Source organism: Littorina saxatilis, linkage group LG1 (genome assembly GCF_037325665.1).
Source record: "Littorina saxatilis isolate snail1 linkage group LG1, US_GU_Lsax_2.0, whole genome shotgun sequence".
Lineage (NCBI taxonomy): Eukaryota > Metazoa > Mollusca > Gastropoda > Littorinimorpha > Littorinidae > Littorina > Littorina saxatilis.
In genome coordinates, this window is record NC_090245.1 from 21,687,063 (window position 1) to 21,709,322 (window position 22,260).

Here is a 22,260-nt window from a genome sequence, read left to right on the forward strand (position 1 = left end):
TGTTTGTGAGAGTCTGTCACACAGGTCTGTCAGCAGTGTCGGTGTGGGAAGCTAGGGAGCACAGATAATAGAAGCCCTGTCACATAGACTAATCACACAATCAATACACATTTGGCTCATGTTTTAAATGACAGTTTCGAGTTTGTTAGTCAAACTCAAAGCAACAACACTGGTCTGGTGTCATGCGTAGCGGGACCGAGAAGCGTCCTTACTGCATGGTTTGGGGTGGCTTCGCTTCGTATCAAACATCGGCTGTTTCACGTATTTTGCGAGCAAGTCTACTCTTTTGCCTGGCTCTGCAGTAAGTCCACATTGGCGATGAAGGTATCCAAGAACTTAACATGTGTGCATTTTTCCGTAATCCAGTCATATTCCTTCAAAATGCAATCAATCGGCGGTGACAGACTTGGTGTCAGCAATTCGCGACTTCACCAACTTGGTCCCGTTTTCCTCACACCCATACCAGTTTAGGTTCATCCATGCAAACACACTCGCAAAACAGTTTATCACGTAGATACATTTCAAATAGGGAGCAATGGTTAAATCTAATTAAAACCTACATATTTGTTCCCTAAAATTTGCTTCTCTGTCAATAAGCCTGATTGTATAATAATACGTTCGAGAAAAACAACGTGGAATCGATTCTGAATCGAGTAAGCCAAATGGGTGCCAACCCGGTTTCGCCCGTTCTGCCGACCTGAAACGCAAAACAAAAGAATTGTGTGCTTCAACTAAATTGATTTCTATACGACTTCATTACTTTCTTGCAACTTATGAACCTTTACTTAAAGCTTTTAAATGGTCTGACAGTAGTGTTACCGCGTACTTATCGATGCACTCATTCGTTTTATCTTTTTCAGCGACGGTCACTTAGTTTAAGGTTGCAAAAGGGCCAAGTCGCGCTGGCACCACTGTTTCACTCTCCACAGATCGCAACAGTGCCGCTAGTAGTCTACACTTTGTGTTTGATGGTAGAATGGGATATACAGATTACAACACTCGTGGTTTTTTATATGGCTTGTATTTCAGTAAGACCCAGCGGATGAATATCATCGGGAGCCGAGGCTCGTGTCTCCCAATGATATTCATCCGCTGGGTCTTGACTGAAATACAAGCCATATAAAAAACCACTCGTGTTGTAACCTATACATATATATATGTCACAGTAGAAACTAGAATTCAGTAGGATCCGGAATCCTACTAGTAGAGACTGGAATCTCAGTTTCTACTAGTAGATACTGGAATTCCAGTCTCAACTGGACTTTTTCAAGTTCAAACTGGAATTCCAGTATCTACTAGTAGATACCGGAATTCCACTTACAACTGGATTTTTTCCAGTTGAAAGTGGAATTCCGATATCTACTAGTAGATATCGGAATTCCACTTTCAACTAACAGCCAGTTCATGTTGGAATTCAGTTCAAATTGGAATTTCGCGATGGAGATGAATGTAGTTTCTTTTTTGTTTAAAATGAACAGTTGACTACTTTATTGAAAGCAAATCCATTGTTTAAAAAGACCCAACACCACAAACTGCATAGTCAAATCAATGAAAATCACATCAGACAACTTCAGGACATGTTCTTGCATTTCTTGCTGTGCGGGTGGCATTTGGTGCCACATGCAAGTTTGGCATCTTTGCACGGACACCTCTTTGTCATGCACGCGCCTGTGCACGTACAGACGGACCTGGCGACAGCTCCACGGTTTTGCCAACCAGTTGATGACCTGGAGGCTTGAATGAGGGACACTTCCTTAAGAGTCTGTGGGTTTACCACATTGAGATGTGGGAGGACCACACTGCTCATGTCCACAAGCTCCACCCCCCGAAACCAGTTTTTAACAATTCCAGTCGGGCAATACACCCGATAGACAGAATCACCGCCCCTCATCTTTGATTCCAGAATCTTGCAGGTCAAGAGCCGCACGTCAGTGTTGGTCCTGTCGGCACTGTGGATTTTCACTCCGACAGTGTGCCCGTTTTGGAATGATTGGGTCACGTCTTTTACCTTCTTTTGGTACCTCGTGTCTTGACGTCTGGCAGCCTTCAAATAGTTATTTCTGGCAACAAGTCGCTTCTCCTTGTGAGCCGTGTTCCCTTCTTCATTTTGCACTGTTGCAGTGCGTTTCCACAACACAAACTGTCCTACTTCTAATGGTTCATTCATAGGGTTGGCAATTGTAGGCACATGTGTAGGAACGAACACTTCGTCAACAGAAAACACAGCATGAGTGGTTTTAGTCACTTTCACACCATGCACAACGTCAAGATTTGTGTGCTCTGTGCCAGAACAAACGATGACGTTGTCGCTCAAAAGAAGATACTCCTTTCCTCGCTTGTGGCTGGTACAGGTAGTAGATGATGTACTTGGTGAATCCACGTTTTCTACAATGCCGAGAGAAGAACCACCAGCACCTGTGAAACAAACAAATTAAAATCGTCTACGCTGGTGTGAAAACCAAGAAAGGTGGTGTAAGGGTTAACCTGTTAACATCTTCAAACTAGTCTTTATAAATTGATAGAAAATATGGCACATTGAAAGTGTGTTGAGGGAAGTGTGAAGAAACTTACCAGTGGCATGCTGCTCAGGAGTGCTGAGAGAAGGTCCGAGAGGATCCTGAAAGTTGACTGCTTCTGAAGAACGGTCAGCACCTGTGAAACAAATAAAATGCAGTTGTATTTGCAACAGACATTTGCAGTCATTCTTCTTCTTCTCTGTTGGGAAATGTGACATGATAATGTGGCATGTATGTGTACACATTAATCACTGTGTACTAGTGTTTCGACGTTGAAGTGATACAGGAAGAAATTCTGAATAATTCATTGCAAAAACATACACTTGACCCATTTTGACAGGAAAGTTTTTTTTGAAAGTTGACTGCTTCTGAAGGACGGTCAGCACCTGTGAAACAAATGAACTGTAGTTGTATTTGCATCAAATCTGCCATTAATCCCCAGAGTCATTAACCCTTGCCAGTGCACCTCCCGTCTCCTGCATTGTGTATCATTATCAAAATTGTGTTCATCATTAGTTTGTTATGGCTGCAAAAGGGTTAATGTAATGGAATGTTACTCCTATTAATACGACTAATACAGTAATGGGCGTCAACTAGTCCAATGGTTGCATGGCCAATATCTCTAAAACACAAGATTTTTAAAACCAATTCAGATAGAAGCATACCACATACCAGCAGTTGAAGGTCCGGGAGTTGGCAAAGAATTGTTGACTGGCTGCAGAACTGTATCAAAGACCACTTCACTCCACACAGTGATTCTCTCGTCGTCCTCGCAGCTGATGTCACTCTGGCTCCCTGACTGCACAACTGCACTTCTCTGACTCACGGCTGTGTCTTCTTGACTCAGAACTACACGCCCCACATTGTCCAGCCACACTGACTGCACGACTGCACCATCATGATTCAATGACTCAACGACTGCACCTTCCTGACTCAATGACTCGACGACTGCACCTTCCTGACTCAATGACTCGACGACTGCACCTTCCTGACTCAATGACTCAACGACTGCATCTTCCTCACTCACTGACTGCACGACTGCACCTTCCTGACTCAATGACTCGACGACTGCACCTTCCTGACTCAATGACTCGACGACTGCACCTTCCTGACTCAATGACTCAATGACTGCATCTTCCTCACTCACTGACTGCACGACTGCACCTTCCTGCCTCATTGTGGGAAGCATAACAAGCAGATCATTTGGCAAATCTTCTTCACGCACAATACCCTGAGCTGCAAATTCCTCCCAAACAGCTTGGTCCGAACGTGGTTTCTGACCAAATACAAGTTCATACGGTGTTGTCCCAGTTGCACTTGAAACTGATGTGTTGATTGAGTGAACCACAGACTTTAATCCCCTGCTCCATTGTGGGCCATTGGTATCCATCCATTTGCCTAGTTTCAATTGTAGGTCTCCGTTCCCCCTCTCAATGCACCCTGCACACAGTGAAGCAATCCCAGTTGGATACTGTCACCTTAAATAGAGGCCTTTTCAAGCCTAGGCCACTGCACTATGTCTGTAGCCCATATTTCAGGTTGTAAAGCTGATTTATAAAGCTGCTAGAGCAGTTTTAATTTGAGAAGTCGAGTGTATCATTCATCGAAAGGTTCATGGTACTGTCACAGTACCATTAAAGGGGTATGAAAGACCTAAACCGGAAGTAGAATTCCTTGAACGGCAGCTGATACATTACTCTATGAACTCTCATTATCCAGAAAATTAAGCCTGAAAGCCTGGTATTCGCTGAGAAACATCGGAAAACGCAAAATCAAAATAAACAATCCTTATCCGGAAGTGGTAAAAAAACAACGTTTTATTATCAAAAGGGAAGTGTGGCTTCGCGTCGGACATTGAGTTGGAATCTTCCAGGCTTCTCCCATCACATGGGATGATAAGATTCAGCCTTTAGGACCACTTCCGGATAATAATTGTTTAATTTGATTTTGAGTTTTCCGATGTTTCTGAAGTAATACTGGACTTACAGGCTTGAAACTTTGGATAATGAGAGTTGATAAGGTAATGTATCAGCTGCCGTTCAAAGATTTCTACTTCCGGTTTAGGTCTTTCATACCCCTTTAAGTGCCATGACCATTTCGACCATTTGGTATCAATTGAACCGTTATGGTGTGTAGTTTTTGAAAAGTGATGTAGTTGCAGCACTTTAGTACAACATGCCAAATGAACCCCTTGTTGCCCCAAAACGTCAAAATTTTGAAAAGTTCACTCATTCCCCTAATTTTTAAAAATGGCACTGTGTATTTCACTTTAAATGCAGTTAGACAGGCTTAGGAGATCAAACAGACCCAAATCGGTAACGTTGGATAACATATCGTTAATTTTGAAGAAAAAATAAGTTGGAAAAATGAAAAATGGCATTTTTTCCATATTTCACAGACAAGAGGTTAATTTGGACTTTTATGTAAAATTGAGGCACACCAAAACCACTTTTCAAATTTTACACCCCCAGACGGTTAAAATAACATCTATTTATCCATGTTAATCCATAGTTTGACTGATGTGATGAGAACGTTTTACCAAATATTGCTCAAATTCCATAATTTTTTTTAATACTTTTGATATATTCCCAGTCTTAATAACGCAATCCCTTCTCAAAATGCCTTAAAATACATCTGTAAAGGTCAAGGAAGTCAAACAGATTCATAATATGTTTTTAAATTAAAATTCAAAGTGCCGTTTTCCAAAACTAGGGGAATGAGTGAAAACTTCAAAGTTTCCTGGTTTTGGTAACAAGGGGTTAATCTAGCATGTTGTACTAAAGTGCTGCAACTGCGACATTAGTTTTCAAAACCTGGACATCATAGCGGTTCAGTTCATACCCATTTTAGCTTGTTATACCGCCAGTAAAAAAAAAAATCACAATCACAATCACCACTATGGAAATTTTAGATTAGACCTATTGCGTTAAATTTCGGTTTCATATTCCATGTTACCACAGGTAGGTCTGCCTCATTAACCCTTTCACTGCCGGGGTGTTTCAATTCAATGTCAGTAAAATGTGAAAAATGATCCGATTACGAAAAAAGCTGAATGTTTATCTTTTGACAGATGCAACAGACAAAACATGTTACCACCGGTAGGTCTGCCTCATTAACCCTTTCACTGCCGGGGTGTTTCAATGCATGGTCACTCTTCGACAAGAATGTTTTCTCTAACTGGCTAGAGTGCAGGACGGGTATACCCGTCTTGTAGGCACTGTAAGGGTTAATTTTCATTTCTGAAAAAAATACAAATAAAAACGAACACTTACCCTGACTTTCAGGATGTCTTGGGCGTCCATGGATGATCACTGTTCCAGGCCACAGATCACACACTTCACGTATCACGTTCGCCGTGAATTCTCTGCCATTGTCACTCTGCAGGAGGCGTGGTGGTCCAAAGGTGCAGAATTGGTCGAACAGATGACCTGCTACCTCTGCTGCAGTCTTGGATTCCAAGGGATAGGCCCAAGAAAACTTCGAAAAACAGTCCCTTGCATGCAGGATCCATTTAAAGTCCCTGTCAGGCCTGCTGCGGAAGTCAATGAGGTCGATTTGGACTCTGAGTAGAAAAGACAGATTGATCATTGCCTTTCCAGATGGAAGTGATTTCACCACCTGGCGCTGCCTGCAGCTGGGACAGGTCTTCAGGAACACACTGACTGCTGAGTGGTGGACTCCTGCGTAGTTTGCTTTGATTTCCGCCCACGTTTTATCCCTTCCCCCATGGCCAACATGAACGTGACATCGCGCAATTGTCGCAAACAATTCCTCTCTGGTCACAACCGGGCAGTTGGTTTTCTGGCAACATAGCATTGTCCTTGCCCCCACAACTTGTAATTTATAATGCTTTGCACACCTGTACTTGAATTTGGCACCTTCTGGACATTGCTGGCCCTTGTTCAGTTGCAGAGCTTTCACTATTTTTGTGTACTTCTCTTGGGCAATGCAGAAACATTCTCGTTTGCTGTCATCAAGACTCCGTATGTGTGCTTCTAAAAGAGAATAAAACAGAGTTTTCTGATCCTCTGACTCGGACTCCATCTTCAATCTTGACTGCTGTCTGTCACTGACACTTCACTCTGATCAACTGATCAAGACTCACTGTGAATAGAAGGGCCTCGGTTGTTCCATATTACTCTGGCTGGAGAACATTGGTCACTTTATTTGCAACAACAACTCAGATTCACGTGAAGAAGTCATTGTCACATCTAAGCTTTGTTTTCAAGTTGAACCCTCTCTGTGGATATGATCCCAGTTTCTTTTTCAGTTTTCAAATAATTCCAATTTCCATATTACTCTGGCTGGAGAACATTGGTCACTTTATTTGCAACAACAACTCAGATTCACGTGAAGAAGTCATTGTCACATCTAAGCTTTGTTTTCAAGTTGAACCCTCTCTGTGGATATGATCCCAGTTTCTTTTTCAGTTTTCAAATAATTCCAATTTAAACTGAATTCCAACATGAACTGGCTGTTAGTTGAAACTGGAATTCCAGTTTCTACTAGTAGATATCGGAATTCCACTTTCAACTGGAAAAAATCCAGTTGTAAGTGGAATTCCGGTATCTACTAGTAGATACTGGAATTCCAGTTTGAACTTGAAAAAGTCCAGTTGAGACTGGAATTCCAGTATCTACTAGTAGAAACTGAGATTCCAGTCTCTACTAGTAGGATTCCGGATCCTACTGAATTCTAGTTTCCCCTGTGACATATATATATATATTTACCTCACTCTTTCACAACACACATACACAAAAGAGCACACACACATATATATGCATCGACACACACACTGTATGCACTCACACACAAGTTCACACGAGCAAGGATTATCTTTTATGTATTATTTTCAAATAAACCATTTCAACATAAAGAGTTCATGAGCAAAACTTCCAACAACCGCTCACTCACACCAGAAAGAACAAGGAACACAACTAAAACAGGCAATCAAGCAATCGGCAATAACAATCAATTATATTCACAGGCTAGAGTCCGCAATTATGTCTACAAAGGAATAAAAACAAGAACCCCAAAGCCCTGATGTACAATTGGAACAGTTTTGTTTTACTAAACAAACAAAATTCAAATGCTGGAAAGCAAAACTAAACACAGTGAAAAAGCACAAAGTCATGAACACTAAAATGCTTCTCAAATTTTTGACTACTACAATACATTGGTTCAAAATATCTTCCAAGCAAAAAGCCACAAATGATCTGCAAAAACGCCAGGAAAGTAAAGGTAACAATTAAGAACCCCATTCCTGGAGATTGTAAGTACATTTTGCATTCATGAACGGAATTTCCTCATGTCAACATCAACATTTTAAAGATTTAACGCAAAAAGAATCAATATACCTTAACATTCAAACCCAACTACAACAACAAAAAATGCAAACGTTTTAAAATTAAGAATAAAAACATCGCTTTTGTCATTCTGCTTCATCCATTTGGAAAAGCGAACATGGCAAGCTTAGTCGTATACTCATTTAATCGATTCTTTCTTTCTTTATTTGGTGTTTAACGTCGTTTTCAACCACGAAGGTTATATCGCGACGGGGAAAGGGGGGAGAGGGGATAGAGCCACTTGTCAATTGTTTCTTGTTCACAAAAGCACTAATAAAAAATTTGCTCCAGGGGCTTGCAACGTAGTACAATATATTACCTTACTGGGAGAATGCAAGTTTCCAGTACAAAGGACTTAACATTTCTTACATACTGCTTGACTAAAATCTTTACAAAAATTGACTATATTCTATACAAGAAACACTTAACAAGGGTAAAAGGAGAAACAGAATCCGTTAGTCGCCTCTTACGACATGCTGGGGAGCATCGGGTAAATTCTTCCCCCTAACCCGCGGGGGGTATTTAATCGATTTCTATGTGGGGTTTTTCTTTGTCCACCTTAACGACTGTCAGGTAAAAGTACTTGTGAATGTGTGGATTTGTCTATAATTAGACATTCTGTAAATCTAACCTTTTTTGTGTTTTTTAATTTTTATTTCAACACCCAGAAATAACTGGATTCTAAAACCTGAGTTGCAGATAACTTAACAGACTAAAATTGTAAAAGATTAATTTGACGGTTATAATTTACTGGAAGTAAATGACGCAGGCAATCTACTCTTCCTATGGTTTTGGTATATATATTCCAGAAGAAAATTTAATTTGAAAGAGAAAAATAAAAACAGCAGATCATAATAATAGTACCTGATGCAGCGGAAGAAAAAGAGACGATAATAAAGAAACACCAACAACAGAGAAATAAAACAAAGGCATCCATAATGACAAAAGCAAAAATGGAAGAACTAATAAAGGACACAAGATGATTCCTAAGTGTAACAGTAAGTCAAATTCATCAATGTTGTGTCTGGTTGCAAGGTTTAATGAGTGCATGTTAAGAGCTAAAAGTCACTTGAAAAATGTACTATACATGAAACATTTTGCAGGTTAACACTACACACACACACACAGACACATGCACACACGGTACCTGAACCTCCTCAAGGGTTGTTGAAAATTAACAGACATGAAAATATTCAGAGTTGTATGGTTTTGGTAAGAGACATGTTTACATCTGAACAATATGTTCAAGGGACTGAGTATTGACTTTCTCTCCTAATTCACTAAGTAGTGTATCAATCAAAGCCTTTACATATCACACACACACACACACACACACACACACACACACACACACACACACACACACACACACACACACACACTCTTTCCCTCTCAAGCGCACACGCTATTGCTATCTCTCTTTCAGACACATACACCAACACACACACAGACGGTGAGAGATTTTTCAGACACACACACTACCAGTGAGAGAAACAAATCTATAGTCCTGGAAACATTGCTGTTCGTTCTTCTCCTGCACATCTTGTTAATTCTGTTTGAAAAGTATTGAAGCAAAGCTAGCAGAAAGAGGACAAAACTCTTCATTATTAACCAGTTATGATAAAAAAAAAACAAGAGGCGAAGCCTTCAAGGCTCACGTAAGAAATCGACAAACAGTAACACAAACTCAATCACTCCGTCACACACACACACACACACACACACACACACACACACACACACACACACAGAGTAAGCATAGGTGAAACTGTGAAAGAAAGCGAGACACTGGATCTGCCAACTAGTCTCGGCCCGCTCACAATAACAATGACCGAGACTTTCAGTAATTCCTTTGCGTGACGTCTAACCCTCTTACGTCATAATGTGACATCTTCAAATGTTAAAGTTTCTATCACACACGTCAAACACTTTTGACCGAGACCTAATCTTCTTATGCGAGCTTTATCCATAGACTCGGAAATGTTAAAGTTTCTATCACACACACACACACACACGCACAGACAGACAAAAGTTAGCACCGCATGGGCTACACTTACGTGAGCCAACCAGAAAGATAGAAGTGAAGAAAATGAGTTGACACCCACCCCACAACAAGAAAACAAAAAAAAGGTTCTGATTCTTCAATTTTTTTAAAATCTAAACTTACAACTTTTATTCCTACCTCCTGACAAACTTTACTCTTTAGATCCTCTGCAAAAGCCTCTACAAATTGGCTGTGCTATTTTAGGTTGAAACAACTGCTTTGAAAAGTTTGATTTAAAAGTTTGCCACACAAATAAAACAATGTACTGCCATGATATAAAAACACAACAAATTTTTTTTTATCAATGGTTTTGATTTCTTTCAGAATTTGATTTTTTGTATCTAACCGGTAAAGATAATCCTATCATATTATCATTCTTTTTAAGAAACGTTTTCTGCCTGTTGTATTCTCAATAGTCATTTTCTGAAACTAAATTGAAAGGTTTGGTTGATGCCGCGGCCTTAAATTACATTGTACAGTCAACAGAGAGAGGGGGGGGGGGGGGGGGGGGGGATAGAGATATCGGAGAGAGAGAGAATTAAACTGTATGGCACAAAAAATGTGGTTTCATCAAAATGAACATGCAAAATAACCTGTTATATACAATTACATGTAACATCTCCAGTTTGCATCAGAGACTGTGTGTGTGTGTGCGTGTGCATGAGAGAGAGAGAGAGAGAGAGAGAGAGAGAGAGAGAGAGAGAGAGAGAGAGAGAGAGAGAGAGAGAGAGAGAGAGAGAGAGAGAGAGAACGAAAAAGCAAAAAGTAAATATTTTAACATAATCTATTAACAAGACAATCACATTCTCTTATCATCTAAACACAAACTGTTTACTGCACAATAGAAAGAAGGAACCAGCTTAAAAGATGTTGTACAGTTTCAAGATACACTGTAAAAAAGTTGGGCAAAACAAAGATTAGTCTAATCAGTCCATCTAAAATGCCAGGAACACAAAATCATTACAGGAACAGAACAATATTATGACTCAGACTTCAACAACAAAAAAGAGGCAGACACTTCAAAATTTACTCCACACTCTTTAGAAATGTCAAAGTCCATAATAAATTATGACCCATTGATATATCAACATTATGCAAGCCAGTGCAAATTTGCACTTGATTTTATAATCCTATTTAGACTGAAAGTAATGCAAAGACACACATACATATTACAGAAAGAAGAACACAAGGTGTCTGCTCTTTTGACTAAGTTACAACAGAATTTAATGTACATTGAAATATTTTTCATGAATAAATTTTAGCAGGCAATTTCTAATGAAATTCTGTTTATTTAAATGCTATATTTTACATAACTGAGGCTGGTTAGATTTTGAATGACTTAATTTTGTATGATTTGTTTTATAAAATGTTTCATGAATGTTTGTTTAGGAGGACATAAATGAACATCCTTGGTTTAAATAATCATTTAACAATTTAAATAACTGAAGACACCACATGCCCAACTAAATACTGTGTGATACAAGTTAGCTCTTTGAATCGATGTCACAGGACACATGCATAGCATGATGTCTGTGACTGAAAATACATACATTTTTAAAATATCAGCAGTGCACTAAACATGAATTATTGAAAAATCAAAGAAAGCAAGATCACTTTTGAAACCGTGAAGTTCATGGGGAATCTTGAAAACCATGAGGAAATCAGTCAGTTCTTTACCCTTTCTTACATATTCTGAAGAATTACCTAATTAACAGCAATATGCCATTGATGGTGTTAGATAACTGACTTGGAAAATGCTGCATCTAAGATTTAAGGTGGATTTGAAGGGCATATATAGATATTAGAACCTTCCCTTTAAATAATGAGAAAAAAAATCTGTAAAAAAACCACTAAAACACAAACAAACACAGTGGCAGATTTAAGTCCTGTCGAGTTGAAAATGTCATGGCCCAATCAGAACATTTTTGTGTGGTAAGTGTTAGGACAAAGACTATAGCACAGTTCAGAAATCTACGCACTGAGCCAACAGGGAAATGTCCTTTTTTTCCCAGCTGTCATGGAAAGCAAAAAGTACATGTATCACAAAAATAGTCCTGAAACAGCTACTACAAAACATTCAGTGGGTTCTGTACATGTGCAACTCAAATGTAAAGAAAACACAGAAATGAACACACACACAACAAGAAGGGCAAAGCCCATACGACTCACATGCTTGACCTTGACCTTTACAGCAATGACATCATACACTAAGAACTGCTGTACACATTTTTCCTACCAACAAGGTCAAGGTCATCCAAGGTCATGCAACACAAAGCTGTTAATTCAAGACATAGGAAGTACAATGGTGCTTATTGGCTCTTTCTACCATGAGATATGGTTACTTTTAGTGGTTCACTACCTTATTTTGGTCACATTTCATAAGGGTCAAAGTGACCTTGACCTTGATCATATGTGACCAAATGTGTCTCATGATGAAAGCATAACATGTGCCCCACATAATGTTTAAGTTTGAAACAGTTATCTTCCATAGTTCAGGGTCAAGGCCACTTCAAAATATGTATACAATCCAACTTTGAAGAGCTCCTGTGACCTTGACCTTGAAGCAAGGTAAACCAAACTGGTATCAAAAGATGGGGCTTACTTTGCCCTATATATCATATATAGGTGAGGTATTGAATCTCAAAAACTTCAGAGAAAATGGGAAAAATGTGAAAAATAGCTGTTTTTTAGGCAACATTTATGGCCCCTGCGACCTTGACCTTGAAGCAAGGTCAAGATGCTATGTATGTTTTTTGGGGCCTTGTCATCATACACCATCTTGCCAAATTTGGTACTGATAGACTGAATAGTGTCCAAGAAATATCCAACGTTAAAGTTTTCCGGACGGACGGACGGACGGACGTCCGGACGTCCGGACGGACGGACGGACGGACGACTCGGGTGAGTACATAGACTCACTTTTGCTTCGCATGTGAGTCAAAAACCTGCTTGTAACATTAAAAAACACAAAAACAAACAAACAATCAAAACTTATAGTACTGGCGACTTGAAGATATTGACAATCATCAAGGTTAAAACAAAGTCAACAAATCACATGACCTGCAGTTGGCCAATGTTTAGTCTGCACCAGTGACCCTCTAACACTAACATATGGGGGGGGGGGGGGGGGATGAAGGAAAGAAGCAACATTCTTACCAGTTATCCACGGTACAAACAAAACAAAACTTGACTAAATATAAAAAACATAGCGGACAATAGTGAAAAACACAGGGGAAAGACAACAGTGAATTCTGAGCTTTTGATACAGAAGCAACATGAAACGAAAATAAATGTGCATTAAATTAGTATCTGACACTTAGGCTTTCAGTTCTTTCTGTCAATTAGTTGTATGGGCAAGTCAACAAGGTACATATTAACACTTACATTTTTTTTTAGAAAGGACACTGCTGCAAAAGTTTTACTTTTGTACGGTACACCTCACGGCAAAATACAGTTAATAAATAAAGAATGTTAACAAATAACATGAGCAAAACTTAATGGCATTTGGATTTTGTTTGATGACACACACTCATCTTGAAAAATTCATACATGCACATACAGACGCAAGCTGATGAGAAATACACTAACAGTCATAAAAAAAAATCAATTGTACTAATAATGATGTTCCATAAGAATGCATACCTCTACATTTACAGCTTTGAAAGTAACGTACAATTCAGCCGTCACTGGCTATCCTCCAAACAGTCAAAGAAAAAAAAAATGAACAACACAAATAACAAAGGAAGAAAAAAAAAGAATATATACATGAATCATACATTATCATAAACAAACAATTGTTTTTTTACCGATGTCGATCCCATTCAACCACACATAAACTGTCACAGAAAATGTGAATGCTAGCTGTTTCTCTTTCAGGCATGCAGTGCAATAATCATGTGTGTAAATCCCACTTTTACACAGTCACAACAGCAAAAGGTACTTTAAACAGTACCTGAATTATATTTTATTATATTCTTCATTCAAACTCTTTCAGACGCACAACAGTTATTTATATTTTTCACAAAACAATGAGCTTGCTGTCTGATGCTGTAGATGTTCATTAACTTTGTCCTTTATAGAGCAAATGTTATCAGATAAAACCATGCAGCTTATAAAATTCAGAATAGCTAGTGCCTTAATCTTCATGGAATTAGTATAATCCTCTCATGATGATCTAACTCCTTAATTATCATCTCAAAGACGGCAAACACAAACAACCGAGACCAAACTCACATACGTTTTGAGCAAAACAGAGCTATAAAACATCAGTAACATCACTGCTAAAATCAATGGAATGGTCTTTAAAAACTGTCAAAAGTAACATGTTCTCAACATAAAACCGATCAAGGAGCCCTTGCAAGAGGCATGCTTTTTTTGTTTTTTGTTTTGTTTGATGTAAAGAATTTAGAAACACTGTATTGCCGGAAAGAATTGACCTTAGATACAGCATGAACATATGAAGAAAAACATTAACAATATAAGGTACAGGGGTACCTGCCATGTGCGGCCCCTCCGATGAGAGGACACCTCCCTTAAAAGGACACATTCTGGGTTCCCTTTGTCTATTATCACTACCAAAATATACCTGTCATGACAGGCCACCTGCAATGTAGGGACACGTTTAGCTGGTCCCAAGGGTGTCCTTTCATCGCAGGTACCACTGGAGGAACTTATACAAAATGATTCTAATCTAAGTAATCATTACTATCCATCCGTGAACTCCAATATTTGTTAAGACTAAAACAACCACTAATACATGGTACATGTATTGTCTTCTTCAAAAAGCGCAGGGGAAGGACCAGTTACACAATGATCAAATACAACTTCAGAAATTCGATGTACGTGCAAGGTTCCAACTGTGAACTGATTTTGCTTGAAAATAGGTACCTTAAATTATAAATATCATGAATGCACAAGCAGAAATCGCCTTTTTTGTAATCTAAAGCTGACATTTTCCTACTTACATGTATTGCAGATTCATTCACTAATTAACCCACACGGTTTACTGAACATTGCAGTTTGACATCATTTACTTTCACGATCAATGTGTTTTACTTTCATCTTCAAGTGACAGGCAAGCTCTTCTAAAAATGTCATGCAACAACTATACCCCCACATTTGTAACACGTACATTCAGCATCACTGAGCGGAAGAATACAGTGTCCACGTTTATACCAAGCAGGCAGAAGAATACAGTATTCACACATACACCAAGTTGTCACGTTCAGAGCGCACTCATTTCAGCATGCACATCAGCCTCAGAAGGAGAGAAAAAAAAAATGATGCTGATGCCTTATGGAGTGGATATAGCTGTCAGCTTACAGTAAAACCTGTATAGCAAATTCCATGCAATGGGCATGTCACATTTAATAGATCTGTTATTTGTAACACAAGTCAACAGCACAGTCGACAACTTGCAGGGTGTAGTCCTGTGTCCACAAGTCCAGAACACAGCTCTCACTGAATCATTCACAAGGAGATCTCACACAATGGGTGGTGTCTGTACAATACGTTGTTTTCTCTATATCGTACATATTTCTCACCAGTATAGTCATTTCAGCTAGCACCTGCAATTTAATCCCAATAAACTTGCGGCCGCCTTTTAAAATGCTGTTGTCTGTGACTTGCGAAACGCTGGCAGAATCTGCTCTTGCAGACAGACTAAATATTTATATCCTAGGTCAGATGCAGAGGCAAGTATATATGACGCAACAGTCGAATCAAATGTTGCCACACATGCTCCCAAAATGACAGCCGTTGACAGCAAATAACATGTTTGTGATAGCTGCATGGTTATATCAAACTAATCACCGACACATCAATGTCACCCAAAGAGTGCTTATTCCTTGCAGAGCAATATTCCCAAATCTGCGCCTCAAACACAGCAATGTGTCAGGGACCACTCTGAGTTTGTTGGTTGGTTTTGGATTCATTGTTACACTAGCTGGTGGCAGTGAGTGCTGCCAGCTTGATTGAAGCTAGACACACAGCTTCTGGAATAATCAAGAATCCATAAAAAGAGGGCTTGGACACCAAACCAACTCTTATCACAGAAAGTATATGTACACTTCCCTGTTTTATGTACACAGTGGAACCTGTGTGTCAGAATGATGCACATTCAAATGCAAGGTAAACGTGATGCAGGTCAGTTGGTGTTGAATAAAGCTTGCACAGCAATATAGCACACATACTCTGCCTTGGTTTATTTCCCTCTGTTTCTTCCTTCCGGATACAGATATGGTCTTGCTATGTCTTCTTCTTCTTCTGCGTTCGTGGGCTGAAACTCCCACGTACACTCGTGTTTTTTGCACGAGTGGAATTTTACGTGTATGACCGTTTTTACCCCGCCATTAAGGCAGCCATACGCCGCTTTCGGAGGAAGCATGCTGGATATTTTCGTGTTTCTATAACCCACCGAACTCTGACATGGATTACAGGATCTTTTCCGTGCGCACTTGGTCTTGTGCTTGCGTGTACACACGAAGGGGGATAAGCCACTGGCAGGTCTGCACATAAGTTGACCTGGGAGATCGGAAAAATCTCCACACTTAACCCACCAGGCGGCCGCGACCGGGATTCGAACCCTCGACCTTCCGATTAAGAGGCCGACGTCTTACCACCCCGCCACAGCGCCCGTCTGTCTTGCTATGCCTATTTTGGCCTTGCCAAACAGCACAATTTTTCCACCGTGTTCTTTCAGTTTTACCAGGGATAATGAACCACAAAATGCAACTCTTCAGCAGCAACTGTGTTGTGTGTATTTCTCTACCTCTTGCAAGTAGAAAGGGTAGACAAAGAAAATTAAGACAGGTGGAGCCTAGAGAAAGGAAAAGGCAGCCGAGCTACTCGCCTGTTAGAGCAAGCATTGTGCTATATAGCACTCAGCAAGCTGATGAGAAACATTCAACAGAGAGAGAGAGAGAGAGAGAGAGAGAGAGAGAGAGAGAGAGAGAGAGAGAGAGAGAGAGAGAGAGAGAGAGAGAGAGAGAGAGAGAGAGAGAGAGAGAGAGAGAGAGAGAGAGAGAGAGAGAGAGAGCACCTCTTCTGACATTATATCTGCCATTTGGAAACAAAATACTAATGAAGCGAGAAAGCTCATCCCTTCTGGCAATATAAGGTCATATGCAACTGAGCAAGCGGGGGAGAGAGGAACTGGTGACATATCTTAGGGTGTATTACTTGCAAGACTCTTTGCACTGTTGTAGAGGGAGTTTGAGGAGGAGGAAGGGGAGAATGAAACTTTCTGTTGTCGAGTTCCACCCTTAACGTGCTAGAGGGAATGCGGGACGGTTGTTTCGTTGCCCGCATAATTTCTCCACATCCATCCAACTCTATCACATAGCTGTGCTGTGGAAAAGAGTGGGAGTAGAAGCAGGAGGATGATCAAGGCTGTTCATATCTTTCCTGAAAACATTCTGTGTAGAGTTCCACCTTTAACGTGCTAGAGGGATTGCATGATGGTTGTTTCGTTGCCCGCGTAGTTTCTCCACATGCATCCAAGTTGTGCTGTGAAAAAGAGTGGGAGTAAAAGCAGGAGGAAGATCAAGGAGGCTGTTTATCTTTCCTGGAAATATTCTGTTTATCTTTCCTGGAAACATTCTGTTTATCTTTCCCTGGAAACATTCTGTTTATCTTTCCTGGAAACATTCTGCTTATCTTTCCTGGAAACATGCTGTGTTCCACCTTTAACAGGAGGCCGATCGAGGGCAACTCAGTTTCCAGTAGAGAAATTCTCCACGTACACACAAACTGCGTCGTTAAGCCGGCGAGGAAGAAGAAGCGGCACCGTGCCGCCGCTTGTGCAGGGAGCCAGAGAACTCAAAGACATGCATCCACATGGTGGTGTAGCACATGAAGTAGACGATCAGCACCGTGAAGAAGACGATGAGGATGGTGCGATGGCGACAGGTGCGAAGGGTGTACAGCTTGCCCGATGACCGCATGCTGACCAGCACCACAAAGGCGATGACCGCCACGATGGCCAGCAGGGTCACGTTGCCGCCCACCTGGAACAGCTGGCAACACAAGGCAGATAGCGGTTACAAAGGTGTGCTACAACTGGGATTATGTTTAAGGTTGATCTTTACACACAGAGAGAGAGAGAGAGAGAGAGAGAGAGAGAGAGAGAGAGAGAGAGAGAGAGAGAGAGAGAGAGAGAGAGAGAGAGAGAGAGAGAGAGAGAGAGAGAGAGAGAGCTAGAGAGTCTTAACACAGAGGTACATTTTTTGGCATTATAAAGAAAAACTAAAGACAAAATGTAATAAAATAAGTAAAATAAAAATGTAGGTCTTTAATGTTGGGTAATTTATTGACAACTTAAGGGTAGGAGCTACCTTAAAATACATTGTTTTTCTCTTCAAGTTATCTGACCACAACATTCATGAAACAGAACTGTTTGTGCTAAAATTTGGTGTGCGTTATAATAATGCTTCAATGTTAATGTAGAATAATAGTATATGATCCACACAAATTTTTTTTTCAGATCGACTTATTAAAAATTATTAAATGAAAAATAAGCAAAGACTGATGAATCGAAACATGTTAGTTCACGGATGACAAGATAATTGCAAAACTGTTCATCAGAATGATTTGAACTTTTGCAGAAATGTTTTAGACATTCTGATAGATTATTTGGTCAAAAGGCTAAGCTCTAGGGAAAAAAGTTAAAGTAATACAAATGTTGACTTTGTGGGTACAGTGGAACCCCCCTTTTAAGACCTCAAAAAATCTGATAAAATCAGGTATTGAAAAGAGGGGTGTCTTAAAATTAGGGTAAATTTACAGGTTATGAGCAGAACATCTGCGAAAACAAGGTCTTAAAACGGAGGGAGTCTTAAATTGGGTGGAGGGGGGGGGGGGGTCTTAAAAGGGGGGTTCCACTGTACCAAATTTATCAAAACAGTCCCAAAAGGTCAGTAATGATGCATATTATTATGTATCTGAAATAATATCTTATTAATGTTAAGTATTTGTCGGTATTACAAAATAGCCTTTTGATTGTGTGTCTGCCCCATTCATAATACATAGAAATGTGCGACAAAATAAAACAATGCAAAAACATGAGTGCCTTTTTGCAAGTTGTATCCTTCGGACACACACACACACACACACACACACACACACACTCACACACACACACACACACACACATGAATGTTTCAAAACAAACCTTAAAGAAATCAATAAGTAGTACTATACTCAGTATTAGTAGTGTAAAAGTGCATCGGTAACTTTGTAACAACTCTGAACATACGAAAAGACTGTATGAGAAGCCCAAGCAAAGAAGAAGAAGAAAAACAACGACAAAACAAACCAAAATATCCCCACCCCACACACTAAAAAACATATACCACTTCTGACTATCAAGAAATAAAGAAACAAAGGAGAGGATCAAATGCATGCAATTTCAGGTATAAGAGTGAGAACGAGGTGCAAATATATACAGGTAAAATGGGAACAAGCACAGACTCACCAAATACAAAATAATTGTTAAAAAGGATTACATTCTTAAAAAATAAGAAGCCTGGAGCAAAATTAACCAAAGTGGGGAAAAAACAGTAAAGCCAAATCCTCTTGTGAAAAATAAGGCAATGAACTACAGTGGAACTTTTACAGACTGTGACAATTACCTGAAATATATAACACTGTGCAAGCTTAAGGCCCTAAACAGGCATTAGGAAGAGAACTTAAACAAACGTGTAGACGCACAATCGATCATTATACTCCTCTGTCAAGAAGCCGCGAATGTAAAGAGGATTCCTGGGAAAAATAGGGGACGTAAAACAAAGACAGTAGAGAGGAAGTAGAGAGGTAAAAAAAAAAGAAAGATAGAACGAAAACGAAACAGGAGGATTAATCAGACATAAATAAGAATAACAGACATTCATTCGCTCGGCTTCCTGACGAGTGGGCGAAAACTGATTCTATCAAGATAAGTTTTGTGTGAATATTTGTTTGTCTGTTCACTTAAAAGACCATTGATTCGAAATATCTGTGAATGTATTGTTTTGTCAATAACAAACGTTCCAACAACCTACCTTTCTTGTTTTTTGATTCTAAATAGGAATGATCAAGAAGTTAAGCGCAGAGACATATAAAACAATACAAAACGTAACAAAATAAAAGTCTGAAAAAAAAAATTAAAAAAAATACAGTCGAACTCCCGTTGCAAGACCTCCAAAAATGCGACAAAATCAGGTCTTAACAAGTCGCGCAAGGCGAAATTACTACATTCAGTCAACCTGTCCAACTAACAGAATGAAACTTAACGCACTGCATTTTTTCACCAAGACAATACAGCTTCTCTCAATCGCCGCGAGAAGGAAATCGCTCACCTCCCACGTGCAAAACGCAGTGAAATAGACAAGCAAGAATAGCGCGGTAGCGTATTGCGCTAATCAGGAAAGCGCGCTTTTCTGTATTCTTGTTAACTTTTTGAGCTTGTTTTGAATACAACATATCATATCTATATGTTTTTGGAATCAGGAAGTAATAAAGAATAAGATGAAATCCTTTTTGGATCGATTTTATAAATTTTAATTGTAGTACTAATTAATCTATTTTCGTTAATTGTGATCACATTTCAAGAGTAAACATGACATATGTATATATTTTTAGATTCAAAATGTGATGAATGAAGAATACGATGCAATCAATTTTTAATCTGTTCGCGAGAATTTGATTTTAATGACAAATTTAATGAGCAAACTCATCCATTAATTTTTAAGCCTCCATGCTGAAATGCAATACCAAAGTCCGTGCTTCGTCGAAGATTACTTGACCAAAATTTTCAACCAATTTGGTTGAAAAATGAGAGCGTGACAGTGCCGGATATGACGTCATCAAAGACATTTATCAAAAAAATGAAAAAAGACGTCTGGAGATATCATACTCAGGAACTCTCATGTTAAGTTTCATAAAGATCGGTCCAGTAGTTTCTCGGAATCGCGTTACACACACACACACACACATACACCACACCCTCGTCTGGATTCCCCGTCCATGTTAAAACATTTAGTCAAAACTTGACTAAATGTAAAAAGGAGGGAAGTGCTTAACATGGGGGTACATCTACAGAGGTTATGTATAGAAAGTCCGAGAAAACGGTCTTAAATTGGGGGTTCCACTGTATTGAAGAATGAAAGGAATAAAGCAGCGTGCAATAGGAAAGAAACCAAGGCACAACTACAAGCACCCTTTCTCACTTACAAAACAAACACACACAAAATGAAGGGGAAGAAATGTGGGTATCAACACTAAACTGCAGACGTTACCTTGTAGGGTCCCGACTGATACAATGCCTGCGACTGAAGATTAGGACAATTGTTTTGCTTAGCCTCAACTGTTTACCATTTCCGTTTTCATCTTTACACACCTCCACCATTTTTCCCCACAAAGGTATTCTGATAAATAAAACTGCTAGGTAAATGATTGATCAAGCAGAAATATGGATAATACAACTAATGGCTGAACTATTATAAAAACTAGCACTGAGAAGAAAGGAACTAATTCAGTAATTGCTAAAAACATAAAGGACATCCACCAATTAAAGAAAACTAGCTAATTGTTTCTAAAAATCCTTTCACCTTGGGGAAATTATTTAGGATGTCATAAAATGAAAACGGCTCTTTAATTTCTACAGGTACAATAGTGACTGACTAAAAGTTGTGTCCCTTGATCATCTCAACAGCTGTATGCAGCGAGTTATGCCCCTTCCCAGTTTACAGAGTGGTAAATTCTCACAGCAATAAGTTGGAAAACACAGTACGTTAAACTTTCAAGATTTTAACATTCACAACTGTTAAAAAGATAACTGTTATTTTTTAACTTTTTTTTAACGTTATTTGGTTTTGCAAAGACGAAAATCACAAAAGCAACACCATACAACAACTAGAACATTAACATAACCATCCAAAAGGGCTGACACCTACATCAGCAAATAAAAATAGCCTTAGTAGGTAGCTAGTTTTCAGCCAGTTAACATGCAGACCATGGGTGCTACATGCAAAACGCATAAGGAAGACATGCTGGCTATTGTTAGGAACATACTGGCTTGTGTTCAGACTCCTTTTCACACACACACACACACACACACACACACACACACACACACACACACACACACACACACACACTGACACACACGCACTTACACAACCAAGAACAAATTCACATACCCATGCAAGTCCTTCATAACAATACCCAGCATTTTCACTAATGATCACAACAGCACCATGACTCGTGTGCACACAACTGGCATTCATACCACATGCTATATGCAGCGAGTATGACTGTTGAGAAGCACAGCAAAAAGTATGCTCTTGAATTTCTTATCAGGAAAAAGGTGTTGGGGGAT

General features: G+C 39.4%; 2 protein-coding genes across 3 annotated transcripts in view; both read right to left on the bottom strand.

Annotated features, from left to right (window-relative positions):
* Nucleotides 1–1,391: 1,391 nt before the first annotated feature.
* LOC138964658 (uncharacterized) lies at nt 1,392–7,241 on the bottom strand. Its single transcript, XM_070336669.1, has 4 exons — nt 5,789–7,241; nt 3,189–3,956; nt 2,572–2,652; nt 1,392–2,415 (listed from the first exon to the last, which is right to left on the bottom strand). Exons 1-4 carry the CDS (start codon nt 6,558–6,560, stop codon nt 1,571–1,573), a joined length of 2,466 nt encoding a protein of 821 aa, XP_070192770.1. The 5' UTR covers nt 6,561–7,241; the 3' UTR covers nt 1,392–1,570.
* A 105-nt stretch (nt 7,242–7,346) lies between these two features.
* The window catches only part of LOC138964636 (uncharacterized), a 546,641-nt gene continuing 531,727 nt past the window's right edge, over nt 7,347–22,260 (bottom strand). The window contains exons 17-18 of one of the 2 annotated variants that reach the window (XM_070336646.1): nt 21,179–21,211; nt 7,347–17,920 (exon numbers count right to left, since the gene is read on the bottom strand). In XM_070336646.1, coding sequence (XP_070192747.1) covers nt 17,663–17,920; nt 21,179–21,211 — 291 coding nt within the window. In that variant the 3' untranslated portion in view covers nt 7,347–17,662. The remainder of the gene's footprint in view (nt 17,921–21,178; nt 21,212–22,260) is intronic. The other variant, XM_070336652.1, reaches the window with a different exon arrangement.

Bases quoted from the DNA above. Each gene is read 5' to 3' on its own strand.
- LOC138964658 (XM_070336669.1), bottom strand. From the start codon at position 6,560: ATGGAGTCCGAGTCAGAGGATCAGAAAACTCTGTTTTATTCTCTTTTA. The intron at 2,653-3,188 runs GTATGTGGTATG...TTTGTTTCACAG, and splicing joins TCCCGGACCTTCAACTGCTG to GTGCTGACCGTTCTTCAGAA. The intron at 2,416-2,571 runs GTAAGTTTCTTC...TTTGTTTCACAG, and splicing joins TCCTGAGCAGCATGCCACTG to GTGCTGGTGGTTCTTCTCTC.